The 18,097-nt window shown below is 37.7% G+C and overlaps 1 protein-coding gene across 1 annotated transcript; it reads right to left on the reverse strand.

Moving 5' to 3' along the window:
• Window positions 1-1,722: 1,722 nt before the first annotated feature.
• Window positions 1,723-17,525, reverse strand: zgc:162879 (ras and EF-hand domain-containing protein). The gene is made up of 17 exons (XM_042496355.1): window positions 16,944-17,525; window positions 14,849-15,001; window positions 11,000-11,090; window positions 10,567-10,662; window positions 8,141-8,218; window positions 7,941-8,056; window positions 7,779-7,847; window positions 6,719-6,800; window positions 6,513-6,583; window positions 6,221-6,410; window positions 6,031-6,132; window positions 4,380-4,524; window positions 4,212-4,293; window positions 3,990-4,104; window positions 3,030-3,143; window positions 2,844-2,920; window positions 1,723-2,757 (listed from the first exon to the last, which is right to left on the reverse strand). The coding sequence occupies exons 1-17, from the start codon at window positions 17,252-17,254 to the stop codon at window positions 2,655-2,657; spliced, it is 1,995 nt and encodes a 664-aa protein (XP_042352289.1). The 5' UTR covers window positions 17,255-17,525; the 3' UTR covers window positions 1,723-2,654.
• Window positions 17,526-18,097: the final 572 nt, after the last annotated feature.

An 18,097-nucleotide genomic window follows, 5' to 3' on the forward strand; every position in this document is an offset into this window, starting at 1 on the left:
TTATATATTTATTAATTTTTTGCAAATTTTCCAAAATCATTTCCTCTTATATTGCTCATTGCCTTCTGCCCATGTTTTTAAAAGAAATCAAGCCAATTTGCTCAAGTTTGAAGGGGTTAAATGACAGTGTGTATGATTTAGGGGGGATATATTGGCAGAAATGTTATATAATATTCATAGCTATGTTTTCATTAGTGTATTTGTATCTGAACCTAAAGAATTGTTGTTTTTGTTACCTTAGATCAAGCCATTTATATATACATAGATACATTTTTACTTAATATTTTTTTTCCTGCTTTTTTTTAGGTGATCCACGCCGAGTTATCCAAACTCGTCAAAAGGCAATCAGGAGGCAAAGATATTCAGGAATGGAAAGCTAAACCAGCGGAGATGCTTGGAGAGAATATCACACCTTTCCTTATTCCTTCTAAGAAGAAACCATCTGTAAGTCTTAACAGAAATATTTTCAATATATTCTATTGTGATGACCAACAGACTGGAGTTTAACGGACTCTGTTGTTGTGTTTTAGGGAATTTCCTGGAAGTTTATACTCGGAGCTCTGATTGTGGCCTTGGGCAGCTTAGTGATGTCAATGATACTGACTGCAAGAAACTGAAAACCTCTGCAGGACACACTGTGAAAATCGTACCGTGCAGTTGAAGTTTGTGCTCTTTAGTTGGTTTTGAAGAGTTTTCTGCTGTGAAGCAACACAGCCGCACTGCAGCCTCAAGTTGTATTTATGAGAGTTTCACGTGGTAGAAAAATGAGTAGTATTTATATTTATGAAAAAGTATTTATGAAACTGAGAGTAGTACAGCATCAAGTGAAACGCAGCATAGATTTTTGCTGATCGATAAGACAGAAGGTTCACAGTCATCTTTCCAGTTACATCTGTTTTATTTGGAAAAGGGATTGCATTTCTGTTAGTCAAAAAATGTCTGGAAAATATTCTGGTATCACAGATGCTCCAAAAAATAAAAGAAAAAAGTGGCATTGAAAGTATTTCTAGTGAACAGAAAACGTTTCACCTAATTATTCAAAAAAATGCATATTTTCCTCTCACCTGCAGTGGTATTTAACAGTTTAGATAGTTTGGGTTTGAGTTGCAAAGTGTTGGAGATATCAGCTGTAGAGATGTCTGACTTCTCTCAAATATATAGAACCAGATGGCACTCGGCTTGTGATATTAAAAATTTAAAAACTCAACAGTAATGTCTCTTTGGATTATCTCGAGTAACTGGGTCTTGATTTCTGCACAGACCTTGTTGTGAGCAGTTTCATGTATGAACTATTTTCTATCTACTGAACTACGACTGTCAACCATACCACTGTACAGAAAAACACCGAGTGCCATCTAGTTCCATTATGAGGGAGAAAGGGCAGACATCCAACAGATAATATCTCACACCAAAACTATTTAGACGGATAAATAGCATTACAGGTAAGAGGTAAAATTTGTATTTTTAATTTTGAGCTGAACTGTCCCACAAAATTGCAATTCTGAGAAATGTTTAATCAGTAATCAGTGTATCATTTGTTCTTGTCATAGTCAAATGAGAATCCTAAATCAGAATATGAAAAAACAAATTATTTTGTTATTTTTATTAATCAGAAACAACAACAAAAAAAATCTTTTGAGCAATGCTTTCTATGAAGACCACATCTATAATGCATTATGAAGGCATTCATAGTGAATTATTATGCATTTATAATTCTTATTGCACTATATCGATATCAACAGTCATAAACCATTATAGATTTGACATATAATGATTAATAAGTGGAAAGTGTCTTATGGATGCTCTTGACTAAACTAGGTTGAATGCTGGGGCTTATAATGTATTATGAACATTTATACTCACTTATTCACACATCAACAATCAACTGTAGTAAGGACTCATGGTGTGATATAACAGTCCATGCTGTGTCATAAATTACCATTGTATGTGTTCAGTAAAGTGGAATCATTTTCTTGCAATTATATGAATCTATGCTGCATCATAAGTGACAAACTGTTGCAGCCTTTGCAATCTACAGTGAGCTACATGCGGTAGCTAGCTAGCTAACCACTGTCCCCATCCCAAACAGGCTATTTGCAAACTGAGTAAGCCACTGAAATGTTTGCTATTTGTCTGCCAGCTAACTGTATGATTAAGTTAAGGCATTACATTTTATCTTTTGTGGTGTTTAGTCTCCTAAACACTGCATCAAAAAACACACAAAAGTTAACTTTTGGGGACAAATTAATAAAATCTGGCCCATTTTTTTCATATTCCAATTTTGAATTCTCAATTGAAAAATAAAAAGAACTAATGATACAGGGATTATCAGTGCTCCAATAACTGAAAGCTTTGAAACTACGATGTCATATTGCTTAAACTGATGCTTAATAAAAACGTTCAAAAAGTGCATTCATTTAAAAAGACTATTGTTTTTGTCTGACAACTAAAAACTAACTTTAATCTAAGTCAAGGCGTTAATAAAAAAATACAAAATCTAAGACAAATACAAGCATGATAATATTACATGCAATATATGTGCAATTTTGATCTGAGAGTTAAATATTCGACAGGTTAAAATATGTAAGAAAGTTATGTTCTTCATTGCAAAATAGAAATCACTTGATCGCCCCGCGGTGTCTGATACCAAGCATCTACAGTCCACAGCAGGCGTTAAGAGTCTTCTTCGTGTTGGATTGACTCAGTTTGACCTGAGAGTCTGACTGACGCCTTAGTTTGACATTTTTCTTTACTTCTCTGTGGGGATGGAAAACAAATCTAAGTGTAGCCATGGTTTGTGAAGGAAAAACTCAAACGTACGCTCTCTCTCGGCGGCCTCCTACCTCGCTAGATGAAGCACAGTCTCCACGACGTTGGTTCCCTCTTTGGCACTCGTTTCGCAGAACAAGGCACCGTATGCCTGCAAGCAAAGCATTGACATGTCTGACTGAGGTGTGTTTATTTAGACACCTGGGAGGCGGGCGTCTGCACAAACACTTTTCCATCAGGTGGAATGAAGATCTACACACCTTGGCCAACTTCTCTCCGTGCAAACTGCTCACACAGCTCCGCTCTGGAAGCTGCTCGCGGAGGTCCACCTTGTTTCCAATAACACACATGGGGATTTTCTCCTCTGTTGAATCCTGTATCAAAACAAAGGAACAGTTTATTTTTGATTCTACTGTTTCTTTTCTTTAGAGGTACATGTATGCAGCCAGACCTTTTAAATTGTTAGTGTTATTTTTTTTTTACTTTAGTTTTTTTTTTTTTTTAACTAAAATTGTTTCTTCTCTTCAGAAAAAAAAACCACTATTAGTATCACTGTTGCCTGTATGAATAATTTGACAACATATACTTTTAATTTCATTTTGATTTTATTTTATCAATATAAAAGACTATTGTCTATTGTTATTCTATTGTTTCTTTTCTTTAGGAGTAGGAGTATTATTACTGTAGTTTTTAATTACTTCATTTTTTTCGGTTTGGTTATTTACTCACTTCAGAGTAAAAATACTATTAGTATCACAGTTGCCTGTGTGAATAATTCTACAGCATATGCTTCTAATTTAATTCTGATTTTATCAAAATAAAAGACTCATTTATTTGTGATTCCAATGTGTCTTTTTTTTTTAGGAGTACATGTATGCAGCCAGACCTTGTATGCAGAAATTATTGTTATAGATTTTATTCATTTCTTTTCATTTTTTTTTAACTTACTAAAATACTATTAGTATCACTGTTGTCTGTATGAATAATTTTACAACATATTCTTTTAATTTATTTTACATTTTGTTTTATCTCTTCCCCACTTTAATGTTAAAAACAAAAAGGAAATGATGAAAGTATGCTGTGCTGTGTAATGTAAACTTATTAAATTCCAAAGGACATTGTAAATTATTTTCCTGCTTTTAGGCCAGTGTTTTTTTTTTGTTTGTTTTTGTTTCGTTTTTTGGTGTTCACTCAACACATGTCAGCATTTCCACAATTACCTGAATCTGATCCACCCACGCTCTGACATTAAGGAAGCTGCTTTCTGAAGTGACATCGTAGAGAAGCAGGACTCCGTGAGCTTTACGGAAATAAGACCTGGCAATACTGCGAAACCTGCAGTCAAAAGAACAATACCGTCTTTAGTCTGGTGTTATATTGACAATGCCATGTTTTTCTCGTTGCTACTTCCTTGAGAAACACGATGAGAGTCGGTGCAGTACCTCTCCTGCCCAGCTGTGTCCCATATCTGCAGGCTTGTCGTCTCTCCATCCACCAGCATCTTCTTTATTTGGAAGTCAACTCCTGAGAAATGACAAAAAAGCAGATTTGAATGTCTGAAATCAAGAATGTGTCAGTGTTTGAATAAATATGTTTTGTGTGGCACCCACCCAGCGTCGTCTGGATGTCTCCCCTGAACTCGTTGAGTGTCAATCTCAGCAGGAAGCTGGACTTTCCAGATCCTGCGTCTCCGGCTAAAACCAGACGGTACATCGGAGCAGGTTCCTCTGACTGATTCATGTCTGCTTCTAAAGGCTTCAGAAATGCAACAAAAGATAACAACCTTAACTGATTTCGCGTGGAAAATCCTTCAGTTAGTGGTGTAACAAAAAATAGTAAGCATTTAGTTAGTTCAGTTCATTATTCTTACAGTTGAATTCATTATTCTTACAGTCAAAATTATCAAAATTTACAGATCTTGTGGAATTTCAAATGGCACAAATAATGTTTCAGGCTAAAAATGGCCTACTGCCAGGAAATATTCCAAAATTGATCAGTGATGGAGAGGAGGGTTGCAATTTAAGGGGAAAATTAAATTTCAAAACTTGCACTGTTTGTACCACCAGGGAAAGTTTCTGTATATCAATCTGTGAAGTGAAGCTGTTTATTTAATTGGTTACTTAGTATTTATTTTTCCTAGTTTATCTTCCTCTTGTTTTCTGTAAATAATAATGAAAATATTTGTAGATATTTGATTTTGGGTATGTGGGTGTATGCATATATGTTTAGTTAATTAAGAATATAGATTAAATACTTATGAAAGGCATCTGAAAGCAGCACAAGGAAAGTAATGTTGCTCTGGGTTTCAAAGGGTTAAAACAAAAGTTATCTGTAGCCTTGAGATCATTGCAAGAGTGAGTGTTTAAAGCACTGCTGTGTCTGAGCAGAGTTACAGCCTCACAGCTGCTAACGTGTCTGTAGACTACATGCTAACGTCAGCATGTTAACATGCTTCGTTGACAATACTGATGTTTCACAAATGTTAATGTTTAGCATGTTAGCATGGGCATATTTGCTAATTAACACTAAAAATAAAGGCATTGACGGACATGTCAATAGTTTTGCAGATATTCGGTCATAAAACAAGTTATTAGACAAATGAAGAACTTTAAACTAGTGATGCTGCTGCGTCAGAGGTTCACTTTATAAATCCATGAGGGGTCAGGAGGTGATCAGCAGAGGGAGGAAAGCAGGGAAAATATATTTCTACTACGCAATCTCTAAAGTTTGTATGCTTTTTTTTAATAAATGGGACATTTTACATGGGACTGTTAACCTTAAACAGGGAATAGATCATTAAACGGATCTTAGCTAGTGGACATAGCATGTAGCTGTGACAAGAGGCTGAAATTACAATTTGTTTTGTTTTGAGGGATCACAACAATGCCACCCCAAGAGCCACACGAGGCGGGTTTCCATTACAGAGTTGTGCAAAACTTAAGTGATAACTGAGACATGCCAATTGAATACAATTGTGAGATGACTGTGTTTCCATTGCGTGATGTTCTGTGACTTCCCCTCTGGTGATAACATTCCAAGAAGCATGGTGATGGATGTCTGAAACATTAGCAGCTTTATTTCTATTGCAGCCACCGCACTAGCCGTCATTATTTCCAATCCAAGGCCACATTAAGCATGAGCAGTAATGGAAAGGCAAGCCCTTTACATTTTCCATCAAATGTATTCTAGTTGTAAACCAGAAGTCTTGACACAATTCATTGTAATTATTTCTAACTGAGGGGCTCATGCATTAAATCATACCTTTGTGGAAAATGCAGATAAACGTCTTCGTAGGGATGATGCAATAGAGCTCGCTTTGCTGGGAGCCATCGATACTGTGGCTTCAGATTTCACCTCTGATATCTGAAACACACAAAGTAAATACTCACTTAAAGTGGTCACAGCTCAACAAAATATTGACCCATCATTTTAACCTGGTGTGTGCTCTGACCTCCACATCAGACGGGACATAAGAGTAACTGTGGTGCACGGTCTCCACTGATTCCCTGCTGTCGTCGCTGTCGTAATCACTGCCTGAGCTCTCGGCTGTGTCCATGGGCAGCGACACTCCGCTGTCCAGGTACTTATCAGCCCAGGTGGCCACATGAGAGTAGATCATTTTGCGGGGATCTGGCTCCGAGCTGCACCACAGCACACACACGCACGCTTGCTTTAGCTGTGACAATTTAATTCAGCGAGATCAATCGGCAGATTCACAGAGGTGTGTAAAAAACTTTATATACCTGCCACGGTTGAGTGTACTCTGCCGGAGGGGCTTCATCCGTCGAGCCGGGATTTCATTTTGGGGAGACAGCTGTTGAGCAGATTAGGAATGTCAGGGAGGAAACTTTTTTTTTTACACTTGAACTACTAAAAACAATTTACTGTTAGCTTATCTGATGCAGAGCCAGAGGGTATGAGGAAATGTGTCAGCAAACAAAGGACTCACCCTTCTTTTGGCTGCGACGGCTTCACTGGCTAACGCAGAGCGCAGCCCGTCATTACTGTCATACAGCTTCTTGTTCGTTTCCCTAATGATGTGTTCAAGGAAACACAAGACAGAGTCACACACATGTGCAAACATTAACTGTCATACAACAACCTCTAAGGATACCTTGTGTCAGTGTTGTATTTACTCTATGCACATTGACCATTTTTTAAGTTGCATAAATGTAAATAAAACCACAGGAAAACTTACATTTCTGTTGCTTTTCTATGGAGGTCTATCAGCAGGATGTCAGAGTGCATTGTGTAGCTGTATGAAATGTGATTGGCTCATGGTGTTGGAGGGCGGGGCTTAGCAATAAGTCGATTATGACAAAACTTCACACAAATGTCTAATAAAATCAAATATTTCATATCAAAAAGGTCAAAGGTCAACTTCACTGTGACATCATAATGTTCTGCAAAAACATTTTTTCTGGCCATTATGCAATGCTATAACTTACAACAACAACAACAATTCAGCTCACATCTGCTGCATCGTGTGTGTAACAGAAATGTCAAAATTGAAACTATCTTGCCAAGCTAGATTCCAAAGAGGTAAATTGGGAACGTGAATTTTTAGTTTTGGTGAACCAAAACTTTAAAACAAAGAATGGTTATTATAAATCTTTCATGGTAGCTTTTTTTTAGAAAAAGATGACACTTTATTTACCAAATTCCTGCTTGATTAGGACACCAGAAAAACATCACTATGTATTGAATGTCCACACTAATCCATTGAAGCTCATTTCCACCATTGTGATAGAAAAAAAAAAGATCATGACAGACATTTAAAAAAGAAACTCTCAAAACAATGACTTGGTATCTCAAAAATAATGACTTACTTATCTCAAAACAAATAAATAATATCTCAATATTTTGACTTAGTCCTAGTAGTAAGTCAAAATACTGATATATTAAGCCATTATTTTGAGAACGTTTCTCATAATGACAGTCTCTTTTTTTTACATTGACAGAATTTGCTTCCATTGGAGATAGCTTTATAAACTAAAGGGTAGACTTACTGGAGAATCTGGATCTGGTTGGAATATGACTGGTATTCCATAACCATCCTCTTCAGCTCCTCTGTTTCTCTGTAAAGAAATAAAAGCCACATGTTCTGGATTCGGGATACTATTTTGAGTTGACACACATGAGCTGAGCCGGGCGTAAAGTCACCGCCTCACCTTTCATGTTGAGCTCTCTGGTCTGCGTACATGTTCTTCAGCTTGTCCAGCTCTGAGTGCAGGATGGCGATGTCCGTCTGGGCTTGTAGCAGAGACGTCCGCAGCTCCTCATTTTCCTGTCAGGAGATTTAGTAAATAACTGGAACAAATCTACACAACATACATGAGATATCAAAACAAGCGCTTGTGAAATGGCACACCTGTGAGAGATCACTGATCTGCTGGTTCAGTCTGGTCACCTCCTCCTTTGAGTGGCTGAAGTCAGAGTCCTCTCGGCTCTGGAGAACAGACATTTGCATAAGCTCTTTGTTTAGCAGTTTTAGATTTAGATGTTTAATGTGTTTTAATTTAAAAAAATAAACTAATAAAAAAGACAATTCCATACCCACTGACCCGTATGATGTTCTATATGATGCCGCATTGATTTATTTTGTGATATGAAGCAATGACTTTCCAAATGTGTGTCATTGAAGAAAAAAAAAGGAATTGCCAAGCCTTTCTTTAATCTGCTTGATTTTGGTCTTTATTCTCAACCTGCACTGGAAACCCAAATTTAAGTTTTTGAGGAGGTGCAAATTAGCTTCAGTGTAGCCTTCAGCTTAGCTACTGCAGGTACTTAAAGATTCTGCTGCTTCTCTTTAAGTAACCTCCTAATTTCCAAATATAAATCTCACACTCGGACCACATTGCCTGTAGGTGGCAACATCAACAGGTCTAAATGTTTAAACCGCTGCTACTCTTACAGAACTTTACTTTGCTGCTCTTTAACAGGTTATTTAAAATTATAAGTTCAAGACTTGGCTGGGGTCAAGGAATCAAGGTTTAATGGGGCATTTAGAGAATCCGAAGGTATGATTTTCACAGTCAAAAAATACAGAAACTCCTCTTTGTGCCAAACTGATTCAGAGATGCTGTATTGAGGCACGACATCAGAGATCTGTCTCCTATGGTAGAACGCGCAGCTTAACTAGTTTAACAAAAAAAAAACCAACAAAAAAAACAACCTCTGCCCCTGTTGTGGAGTATCTTGAGATGACTTTTCCTAACCACAAAAGCACTTTATTATCCACATGATTTTGTTGAACACATCATGTCTGTTCAGCATATACTGTTGGTATCTGATGCTGCAACAATTGTCATCCGGTCCCCCAGCAAGAAGAATGCTTAGTTCCTACCTATTCATCATTCTCACCATAAATATTTTAACCCAGCAAGACTTGTCGCAGCAGGCTAACTGCATATTAAAAACACAGCAGTATAGGCTAAGAAATGTCAAACATGTTATAATGACTTCTAGGGCTGGGGCGACGCTTCGATGTAATCGACGTATTCGATTACGTGAATATGTCGATTCACGTAACGTGCGTCGACGTGTCAGACCGTTTTATATACAGTGCGCTTCGTGACAAGTTGAGCAGCGCTGAGCGTGTTGTTTTTTTGTTTCGGCGCTCGTGTATCAAGTTACAGCACGCACACTGCTCCCCAGAGCGTGCGTCAGGCATCTGAGCTGCATCTCAGCTGCAGCACATCTAATGAAACGGTGGCTCCTTGATTCCTTGTGAGAGAAAAGTTATAGTGTTATTCAAACTAGACTAATTTTACTGTAAGATGTTTTGTTTTTTGAATTTTGTTTGTTTTTTGAATTTTACATTGTTTTATTTATTTTGCTGTTGTATTGCTAAATGTAGATTGTACTACATTCCTTTTACATGAGTGGAACAAGCTCTTGCATTAATTTTATTTTGGAGAGACTTTATATCAGACTGTAAAAAACAGATGACCAGTTAAGACTGGGCTATTTTTTGTTGGGGAATAATGCCCCATCAATAAAATAATTGTTAGGTGCAGCCCTAATGACTTCTAAAACTTGTATGAAGGTATGAAAAAAAAGATAGTCCTCAAGCCTAAAAAGTACCACCACGAGTGCAGTTGAGATTTCACTAATTGATTTCACTAACATGACCCTCTGCGCTTGTCCTTGTCTGACTCCCTCTTTCATTCATACTGTCTGTAAGGCTGGAGATATACTTGCTGTTTAACCTTGCGTTCGCATATGGCTTTGTCATGAGCATTTGTGTGTGTTTATATATACTGTATACAACTAGCCGATGTGTGGGAGGTTGCTATTATGTTAATGCTGAGATCAAGGCAGAAAGGCGACAGCGGTGACAATTTTGGTGGAACTTACGGACTCTAAACCGAGCCCGTAGGGACAGTGGGGGGTACGTGTCTCTTGTATTGCCAACACTGTGTTTACTCTGTTACATTTGCTCTGCCTCTACACCGCCCCTGCTGTTTATATACATACTGCATCTTGCGTCAGTGTTGCGTTAATTTTTGAGGCCGCCTACAGCCGACGCAGGGGGCGTGGGGCATCCATCATGCATACCCGTAGTTAACAGCAAGTATATTTCAGGCCTAAGTCTATGGAGGCACTCTATGAAAGGTCATTTTAAAAAATGTGAGGAATTTGTAAAACATTTCCTCTGTCTGTCTGCAGCAGAACCTTTTGTCGTCTTTCAGGTAAAGCAGCTTTTCATGATGTAAGAAAACATAATCATTTCTTTCTTTGATCTGTTCAGCGTGGAGGAACAAATCAATTCATGTTGTGTGTGTGATAACCTACCTTTAAGAGTCTGTCCACAGCTGCACGCAGGTCTGTGACAACATTCTCATGCTTCCTCTGCATCGTTGCCGTAACTTCCTCCATTTTCTTACGCTCCTACAAACACGAAACCAAAGTAGTCAGAGGTGCAGACCGGCTCGGGCCTTGAAGAGGAGCTTTCATCTGCTTTAACAGAGGCTCTTTGTGAGGAGACGTGTAACCTGCTGCTGTGTGCTGCGCCGCAAATATGCAGGTAGCTCACAAGAAGCAGTGAACTTCCTCTTTGCTAAGAAATAAGATACATTCTTTTAGACTATTTCTCAGTGTGCTGCTATTGAGTGAATGCAGCTGCTCTTACAGCAGCAAATTCATTTGTTTGGATACATTTTTTTACTAACAGAGTAAATCACGGGAGCAATCGTCCCCTATAAAATGCTGCAGGTGTCACACTCACCTCGTCTCTCACCCTCTCCTCTGCGCTGGCAAGCTGCCGCTGTATATCGTCCTCCAGCTGCGTCAGCTGACTGTTGTTCATCTCCTCAGCTCTGTTTCAACAGAAAAATGTCTTTGTGCTGGAAGCCTCACTGCTGCTGAGTTAAAGCAGATCTTCCAACAGAAGCTCAAGATATGAATACAGCAGGAATGATTATAAGAATCCATTCACTGCGATCCACATGTCAGTTCTCACTGCTCTCGCCTGACAACACATGAGCCAACCAGAGTGGAGGGAGGGACAGCCTCCACAGGTGCACTGAGCTTTTCAGGGAGATTTCTCGGTGAGAGCGCACATATGATTTCAGTCCGGTATAAATTTAAAGTCAAGATTTTAAAGGTCTACTTATTTTAACATAGTGGAAAATACAGGTAAATAAATTAATAAATTGGTATATCCTGTTTGTAAAGGGACTAAAAGAACAGGCAGGGCAGCACATTTAAGTCTTCCTACTTCCTTGAATAAGGAATGTCACCTTTCTTATGTAGTTACTGAACCACAGAAAAAGCTTCAACAAAAACAGCTTCCGTACAGAGTCCATTCCCATATGTAGGAGTGAAATTCAATAGTCCAGTCAAGGTACCATGCACGGGGTCACTTTACAGAGATAGAGGAAATTATCAAAAGATTGAACTTCAGCCTTTGAAATACAACCTACAGTATTTACAGTCATTGTTCTGTGAAAAATCTTTAAGTGACAGTCAAGCTTCCTCTCTCCGCTGCCAGCTAAACAAGGTTATGTAACCTCAGGACAACATTAAAGAAAACAGTTGTGTTTATGGCCTTTTGTCCCATGGTTTTGAAAGAAATCGCACCAATTTGCTCAGGGTTGAAATGTTTAAATACCCGTAGGTGTCTGAAAGCAGCACAAGTGATGCCACCCCAGGTTTGAAAGGGCTGACATCGAATCAGATAACTCATAGGATGGCTCATAGTGCCAAATAATAGAGAATTATGAAATATAATATTATTTTAAAGGCGAGCTGCTCTCGTCAACCTCCATAATCAGCTGTTTTGCAAAAAAAAACAAAAAAAAACAAATGACAGACACACACACTCAGCTGGTAATGAAAGTTGAACCTCTCTTAGCTTAAGACACACTCGGCCTCATGCAGCAACATTCTCTTAAATTTCTCTTATATTTTCTTTCAATTTTTTCTGGTAAGAGAAAATATAGGAGTCAACTTGTGATGCTCCAAATGCTCTTAACCACCCAAATTTGTTCTTACCCAGGTGTGCTCAATGATGAATCCCACTCGATCTTAACTCACCTGTCAGCACAGGTAACACCCCCTAAACACTATATAAGGGGCAGGTTTTGTGCCATGTACTTTAGTACAGTAGTTGAGTACATGTATTGTACTACATTCCAGCTAGGTAGAGCTGAGGGACGCACAGTAACAGAAATTACAGTCATTAGGATCAATGCAGCAAGTATCATAGTATCCCTTTACCCCGAAGTATAATAATCCAGTCAATATAATTACTCTAAAACCCATCTAAATTTGATTAAATGCATTTTTTAATGTTCCTAAAATATATAATAATAATAACTAACTAACTAACAATAACTATAATAAGATTATTTCATAATTTATAAGAAAAGAAGCAAAAAATAAGACAACATTGGTGAATCCCAAAAATCAGTGGGTACTAACAAAATAGGAACAACTCCTGGATACGAGCAAAAATAAGAGAAAATGTGTTCATGTATAGTTTCTTGCATGAGGCCCATTGTTTGGCTTCAGTACCCACAGTGAAAAATCTTAAAGTGACATTATGGTCGAGCATCTTCTGTCTGCTGCCAGCTATACAGGTGAGTAACCTCAGGACAACATTAAGGAAGACTATTCTGTTCATACAGTCTTTTGATCACACACGCATGCAAGAAATGATATATGAACATTTTCTTTTATTTTTGCTTGAATCCAGGATTTGTTCCCATTTTTGGTTGGGGTGGGGATCTTTGGCCACCTCACGATTCGATTGCGATTTGAGGGCTATGATGGGATGATCAAATGATTATCGATGTATCTTGATATCTTGATGCATCTTTTTTGTGATCACTTGTTTTTTTTTTTATGCAGAATTTTTTCTATACGTTCTTTATGTTTCTATATGCATTAGGGCTGGGCAATTATACCTGAAATCAATATCATGATTAATCGAACATTTTGCCTCGATAACGATCAATGAACGATTATTTTGCTCCTTTTTTTGTTTTGGTTTGTTTTTTTTGTCCTCACAGTTTACTGCCATTGTTTTATGTGACCATGGTTGGTTGGAGTGTAATAAACATATGATGTAATATTATTTATTTAACCATCCAGCATTATATAAAAATTAAAAGCTCCATCTTAAACAAACGTCAGGTAAATTTAAGCACATTGTGCTGATAACAGATAAACCTCTCCTGACTGCAGGACTCTGACTGGAACTTCTGCTCTGTGCTATTAAACATTTTACTGCTAACTGCTTTAACACTGAATCAGATAACTCATAGGATGATTAACAGTGCCGAATCATAGATAATCATTTTTTTTTTTTTAACTTTTAATTTTTTTAAGCTGAGCTGTTCACATCAACTTCCATAATCAGCTGTTTTGCAAAAAAAAACCAAACACCTGTCCAGCACCAAATGCCACACAGACACACTCAATGAGTGGATGAGCAAGTAGGGAACTGTTTAACATTTAACTGCAAGGCAATAATGTCAGTTGCATGTTAACCTGCTTTTTGAAAGCTGTTCTTCTGCCCTCCTGTAGAGCGGGCCAGAATCAATAAATGCTGCTTCAGGTCAAGCAGTTCATCCCAGTTGATGCAGTGGAGTCAGTCCCTGAGAGTCAGTGTCCTCTGTCTCTGGTTATAAGCCACAGGAGGGCAGCAGTTCAGCACTGCTAAGTACTCAATACAAATACATTGTACTGACAGTTTGGTTACAACGAGGACAGTTATGATTATCTAATTAATCCTACAAAATTTAAAACTAAATTTTTAAAAGGTTTAGCATTTCATTTAAGTGTTTACTTTTACTGAATACAAATACACACATTACAGCCACATGTGCTGTGTGTCAACCATCATTAAATCTTAGGGACCGTTTTAATATTACACACACTCTTATCTGCCCTTTCAAAATCAAGCTTTTGCATATTATACCTTAATATTATTTTCTACTTTAATTTTTTTTCTCCAACATTAGATCGAATCAGAAATATCAAATTAATTATCAGAATTTTAACCCTTTAAATGCTAGGTTTTTGTTATGATGCCACTGTGTTTTTAGAAGAAAAAAAAGAATTATTTCCAATATACTACATGCTAAGTAGATTTTTTTTGATGATGACAGCCTGGGATATGCTGACGATTTGCAGCAACACTGATTGTGACGGTGCAGCCAGTGGAAATAGCATGTATTTTAGCATGTATATGCCAATTATAGTAAAAAAAATGACGTCATCAGGTGGAAAAAAATAAAAATGACAAATTTCAAGTCAAAAGGTCAGAACGACACCCAGAAATTATACAATGCATGTTTTTATGCTTTGATGGTTGTGAGATCAAAAACTGCAGTTTGAATGGGTTTCAATGGAGCATTTTTTGATCATAACAGTCTGAATGTAACAATTTTGTTTCCACCGTGTATTTTAGATGCATGAATAACTGCACCAAACAGTCCCTAAGGGTTGACACTTGTGTGCTGTGACTAGTAATGGCCCATTACTTCTAATAATTCAGTTTCTATTTCACAGATCAGATGTCCTGACCCCTAATGAGCCCACATAGTAAAACTCTGAAACTTGTCCTCACCGCTTTATGCTGGTCTCCAGCTGCTCACACTCCAATCTGTTCTCCAGGGTTTGACTGATGAGAGAGTGGATGATTTCCTCATACTGCTGCAGCAGAGTCATGTTTGCAGAGGAGTGAATAGCCTGGTAAAGATCAGCCAGCTGCTCCCTGAGACTGTGGGAGGAGAACAAACAGTCACCGGCAATGAACAGGCCAGTGCCATTGTATCTGTGTCATTCTCCACCCTTAATCTCTCTAGTGTCAAATACTCACCTCCATAGGCCTGAAAGGTGGCTGTTAAAGTTTGTGGGTAAAAATGATCAAAACATCAGTATAAACTGATACTAATCATGCAGCATAGCCAAACTGTTAATCTCTATGCTTGGAAATCACACAGATTTTACCACAACATCTACTGTCAGTAAAAGATTAAAACTAGATCAAACAAATAGAAAAAGTATCCTGAGGCATTTTTAGCAGCATGTGGAATTAAAGCATTGTCTAAAAATCTCACAACGTATACTTTGACAACGTTTCATAAAACAAATAAAAGTGACAGGGTGTTTAAATCCAGCACAGGATAATTTTTATCATCATACAATTTGACTCAGCAACAGGTGGATGTGCATTAAACTCAGTAACTATTTTACACAGATAACTGTGAAAGCAAATTAATATTAGCATAAACTCTCATTTTCATGTATCAAGATCTGCCAAAACAACTGGAAAATACAGCCTTTACTAATCTGTCTCTGTCGATTTTTAAACTTGCAGATCAATAACAATTTACATTTACATTTTGATAACCACAACGAACAATACGTTTGTTATTAACCCCTTTAAATCTGGAGTGACATGACTTTTCTTGTGCTTTCAGATGCCCATTAACCCTTTGAAACCTGAGCAAATTGGTTTGACTTACTTCAAAAAACAGGTGGAAAAAATGCAACAAGCAGTAAGCAAGAAATGTTCCAAGCGTTGAAAAAAAACAAAAAAAAAAAAAAGATTTAGAAAATAATTCTAAAAATCTAGGTAAAATATATAGGGGAAAAATCAAGGGAAAAGCTATACTTATAATTCTCTTATTTTCACATTTGAAATTATGTCACAGAAGTATATGTTTTCAAGTACACAAAAATACATATTAGTACAGACTCTCATTCTCATGAGCTTGAACACCTTGATTTTGTGTTTTCAACAATTACATTTGTTCGTAAAAAACTCTTTACAAAAATAATACGTGACAAATCTAACACCAATCTGAACTCTGATAATGACATTAATTAAAAATTGTCTTAATCTTAACCAGTTATGATCAACAGCTGTTAATTAGGGAGTGTACTCATGATCCTACCTCCACCATTAATAACCACATTTCACAGTTTCCGGCTATGATAAATGGTGTGATTTTGGAGATTTCTGGAGAAAATATTCCTTAAAATAATTACAAATCTCAACCATATAAATAAATGTCCCCCTGCTAAGCTAAATAAAAAAGCATAACTCTCGCCTAGTGCGTACATTTTTAAAAGTGCCTCCCCCATTTAGTACCACTCCACCCCTTCGGTAAATGATGAACAGTCCCTTAGAAACTGACTTTCTCTGTTATTCATCCTCCATCCTTACCTCCTGTAACCACTTTCAAAATTAAATGCCCTCTTAACACAGATGAAATATACACTCGAGTGCTTCTCGGTTTGTTTAAAAGTGCGTTTCTCATATATGAACACAGAATATTGTGGAAAAGTGTTTATGATAATGAAAAAGACTGTTGGTGAATTTACAAGCAAAATAAGCAGATTAGCATAGCTGTTTAAATGAGCTAACATAACGCTGGGTGTTTTTAGCGTTACACCTGTGTGAGTAATCTGTGCGGTGGGCAGAGCCGCACAGATTAAACCATCCACATTACACCTTGTTTATCTTTTGTGTACTGCGTAGTCACCAGGACAGCCCGACACACTTTTAAATTATGTAAGAAATCCATGTTTTAGAGAGTGAAATAAGTGGAAATGACCAGAAACAGTTTCCGGCGTCGCCGTTAGCTAATTGCCACAGTAGCCGCTGGCTAGCGAATCCCTTGCTAACACACACACTGCCAGGTGTGAGTAATTACCTCTCAGAGAGGAGAGCCGCCGCATCTATCCTGCCGATAAACTCTTCCCACGGACAGCCTTGGTTTTGGGACAATCCTGCACCAAAAGACGCCAAGTCCAGAGTCTCTGAAACCTCCTGAAACCGGGAGAAAAACATGCTGTAGTCAATGTATCCGTCCTCATCCGCGTCGAACTTGTTAAACAGAGTTCGGATCTCAGTTTCGGGGACGTTGAGCTCGCGGCAGACAACGGTGAAGTCCTCGTACTCGATATTCCCAGATTTGTTCACATCACAGGCGGAAAACAACCTCCGAAGGCTGGGTCGGTCCATATTTGAAAGAATGAAAACACACAGTGCATAAAAAATTGGTTGTTAAAATGCAACCCCGCTCCACGAACCGATTTCGGCTGCCAAAATAAAAGCCGCAATGAAAGTCTGATCAAAGTTCTCACGCAGGGAGTGCAGAGACACTCATCGGTCCGGATCTCAGTGTAGGCGGTATCATCCAAATCAATGGAGCCAGTGTGACACTTCCTACCTGGATTCAGTCTAAATTTACAATGACTTGGCTTTTACCCGGGTTAGATGTCATCCCTGTGTGCAGTGGAGCTGTTATACAATGGAAACACAACAGATACGCAAGTGCTTACCTCTGTTTGCCTTTAAGGTGTGTGTGAAGCATGTGAGTTTTATCAGACACTCCTCTTTGTTCCCCTGCTGCAAACTGTGTTTCTGACTACACCCTAAGAGATTAAAACAATAAAAAATATTATCAAACCTTCAAAATTTCAGCATTGAGGTCATTTATGCAGATTGATGTACAACCCTGATTCCAAGATAGTTGAGATACTGTTTAACAAGTAAATACAACTGAATGCAATGACTTGCAAATCCCAAAAACCTATTCAAAAAGTCAATATGTTTTCACATTACATTATTTTTACATCAGTTACACATCAAATGCAGCTTCACATTAACCCATCAGTTTTCTTGCACAGCATTCAGATGCCTTTCGCAAGTATTTCTACCTTTGAAAAGGGATTTCTATCAAAATCATGGGGAAAAAAAACATTAGCAATTTGGTGAGGAAAACTGCAAAAAAAACCAAAACTATACTTATAGTTATTACAATTATAGATTTAAAATTAGATTACAGGGAAAAAATACACTATA

This window comes from Plectropomus leopardus, chromosome 11, assembly GCF_008729295.1.
Source record: "Plectropomus leopardus isolate mb chromosome 11, YSFRI_Pleo_2.0, whole genome shotgun sequence".
Classification (NCBI taxonomy): Eukaryota; Metazoa; Chordata; class Actinopteri; order Perciformes; family Serranidae; genus Plectropomus; species Plectropomus leopardus.

Bases quoted from the DNA above. Each gene is read 5' to 3' on its own strand.
- zgc:162879 (XM_042496355.1), bottom strand. From the start codon at position 17,254: ATGGACCGACCCAGCCTTCGGAGGTTGTTTTCCGCCTGTGATGTGAAC. The intron at 6,584-6,718 runs GTGAGTCCTTTG...TCTGCTCAACAG, and splicing joins CCGTCGCAGCCAAAAGAAGG to CTGTCTCCCCAAAATGAAAT. The intron at 3,144-3,989 runs GTAATTGTGGAA...GTTTTGATACAG, and splicing joins CGTGGGTGGATCAGATTCAG to GATTCAACAGAGGAGAAAAT.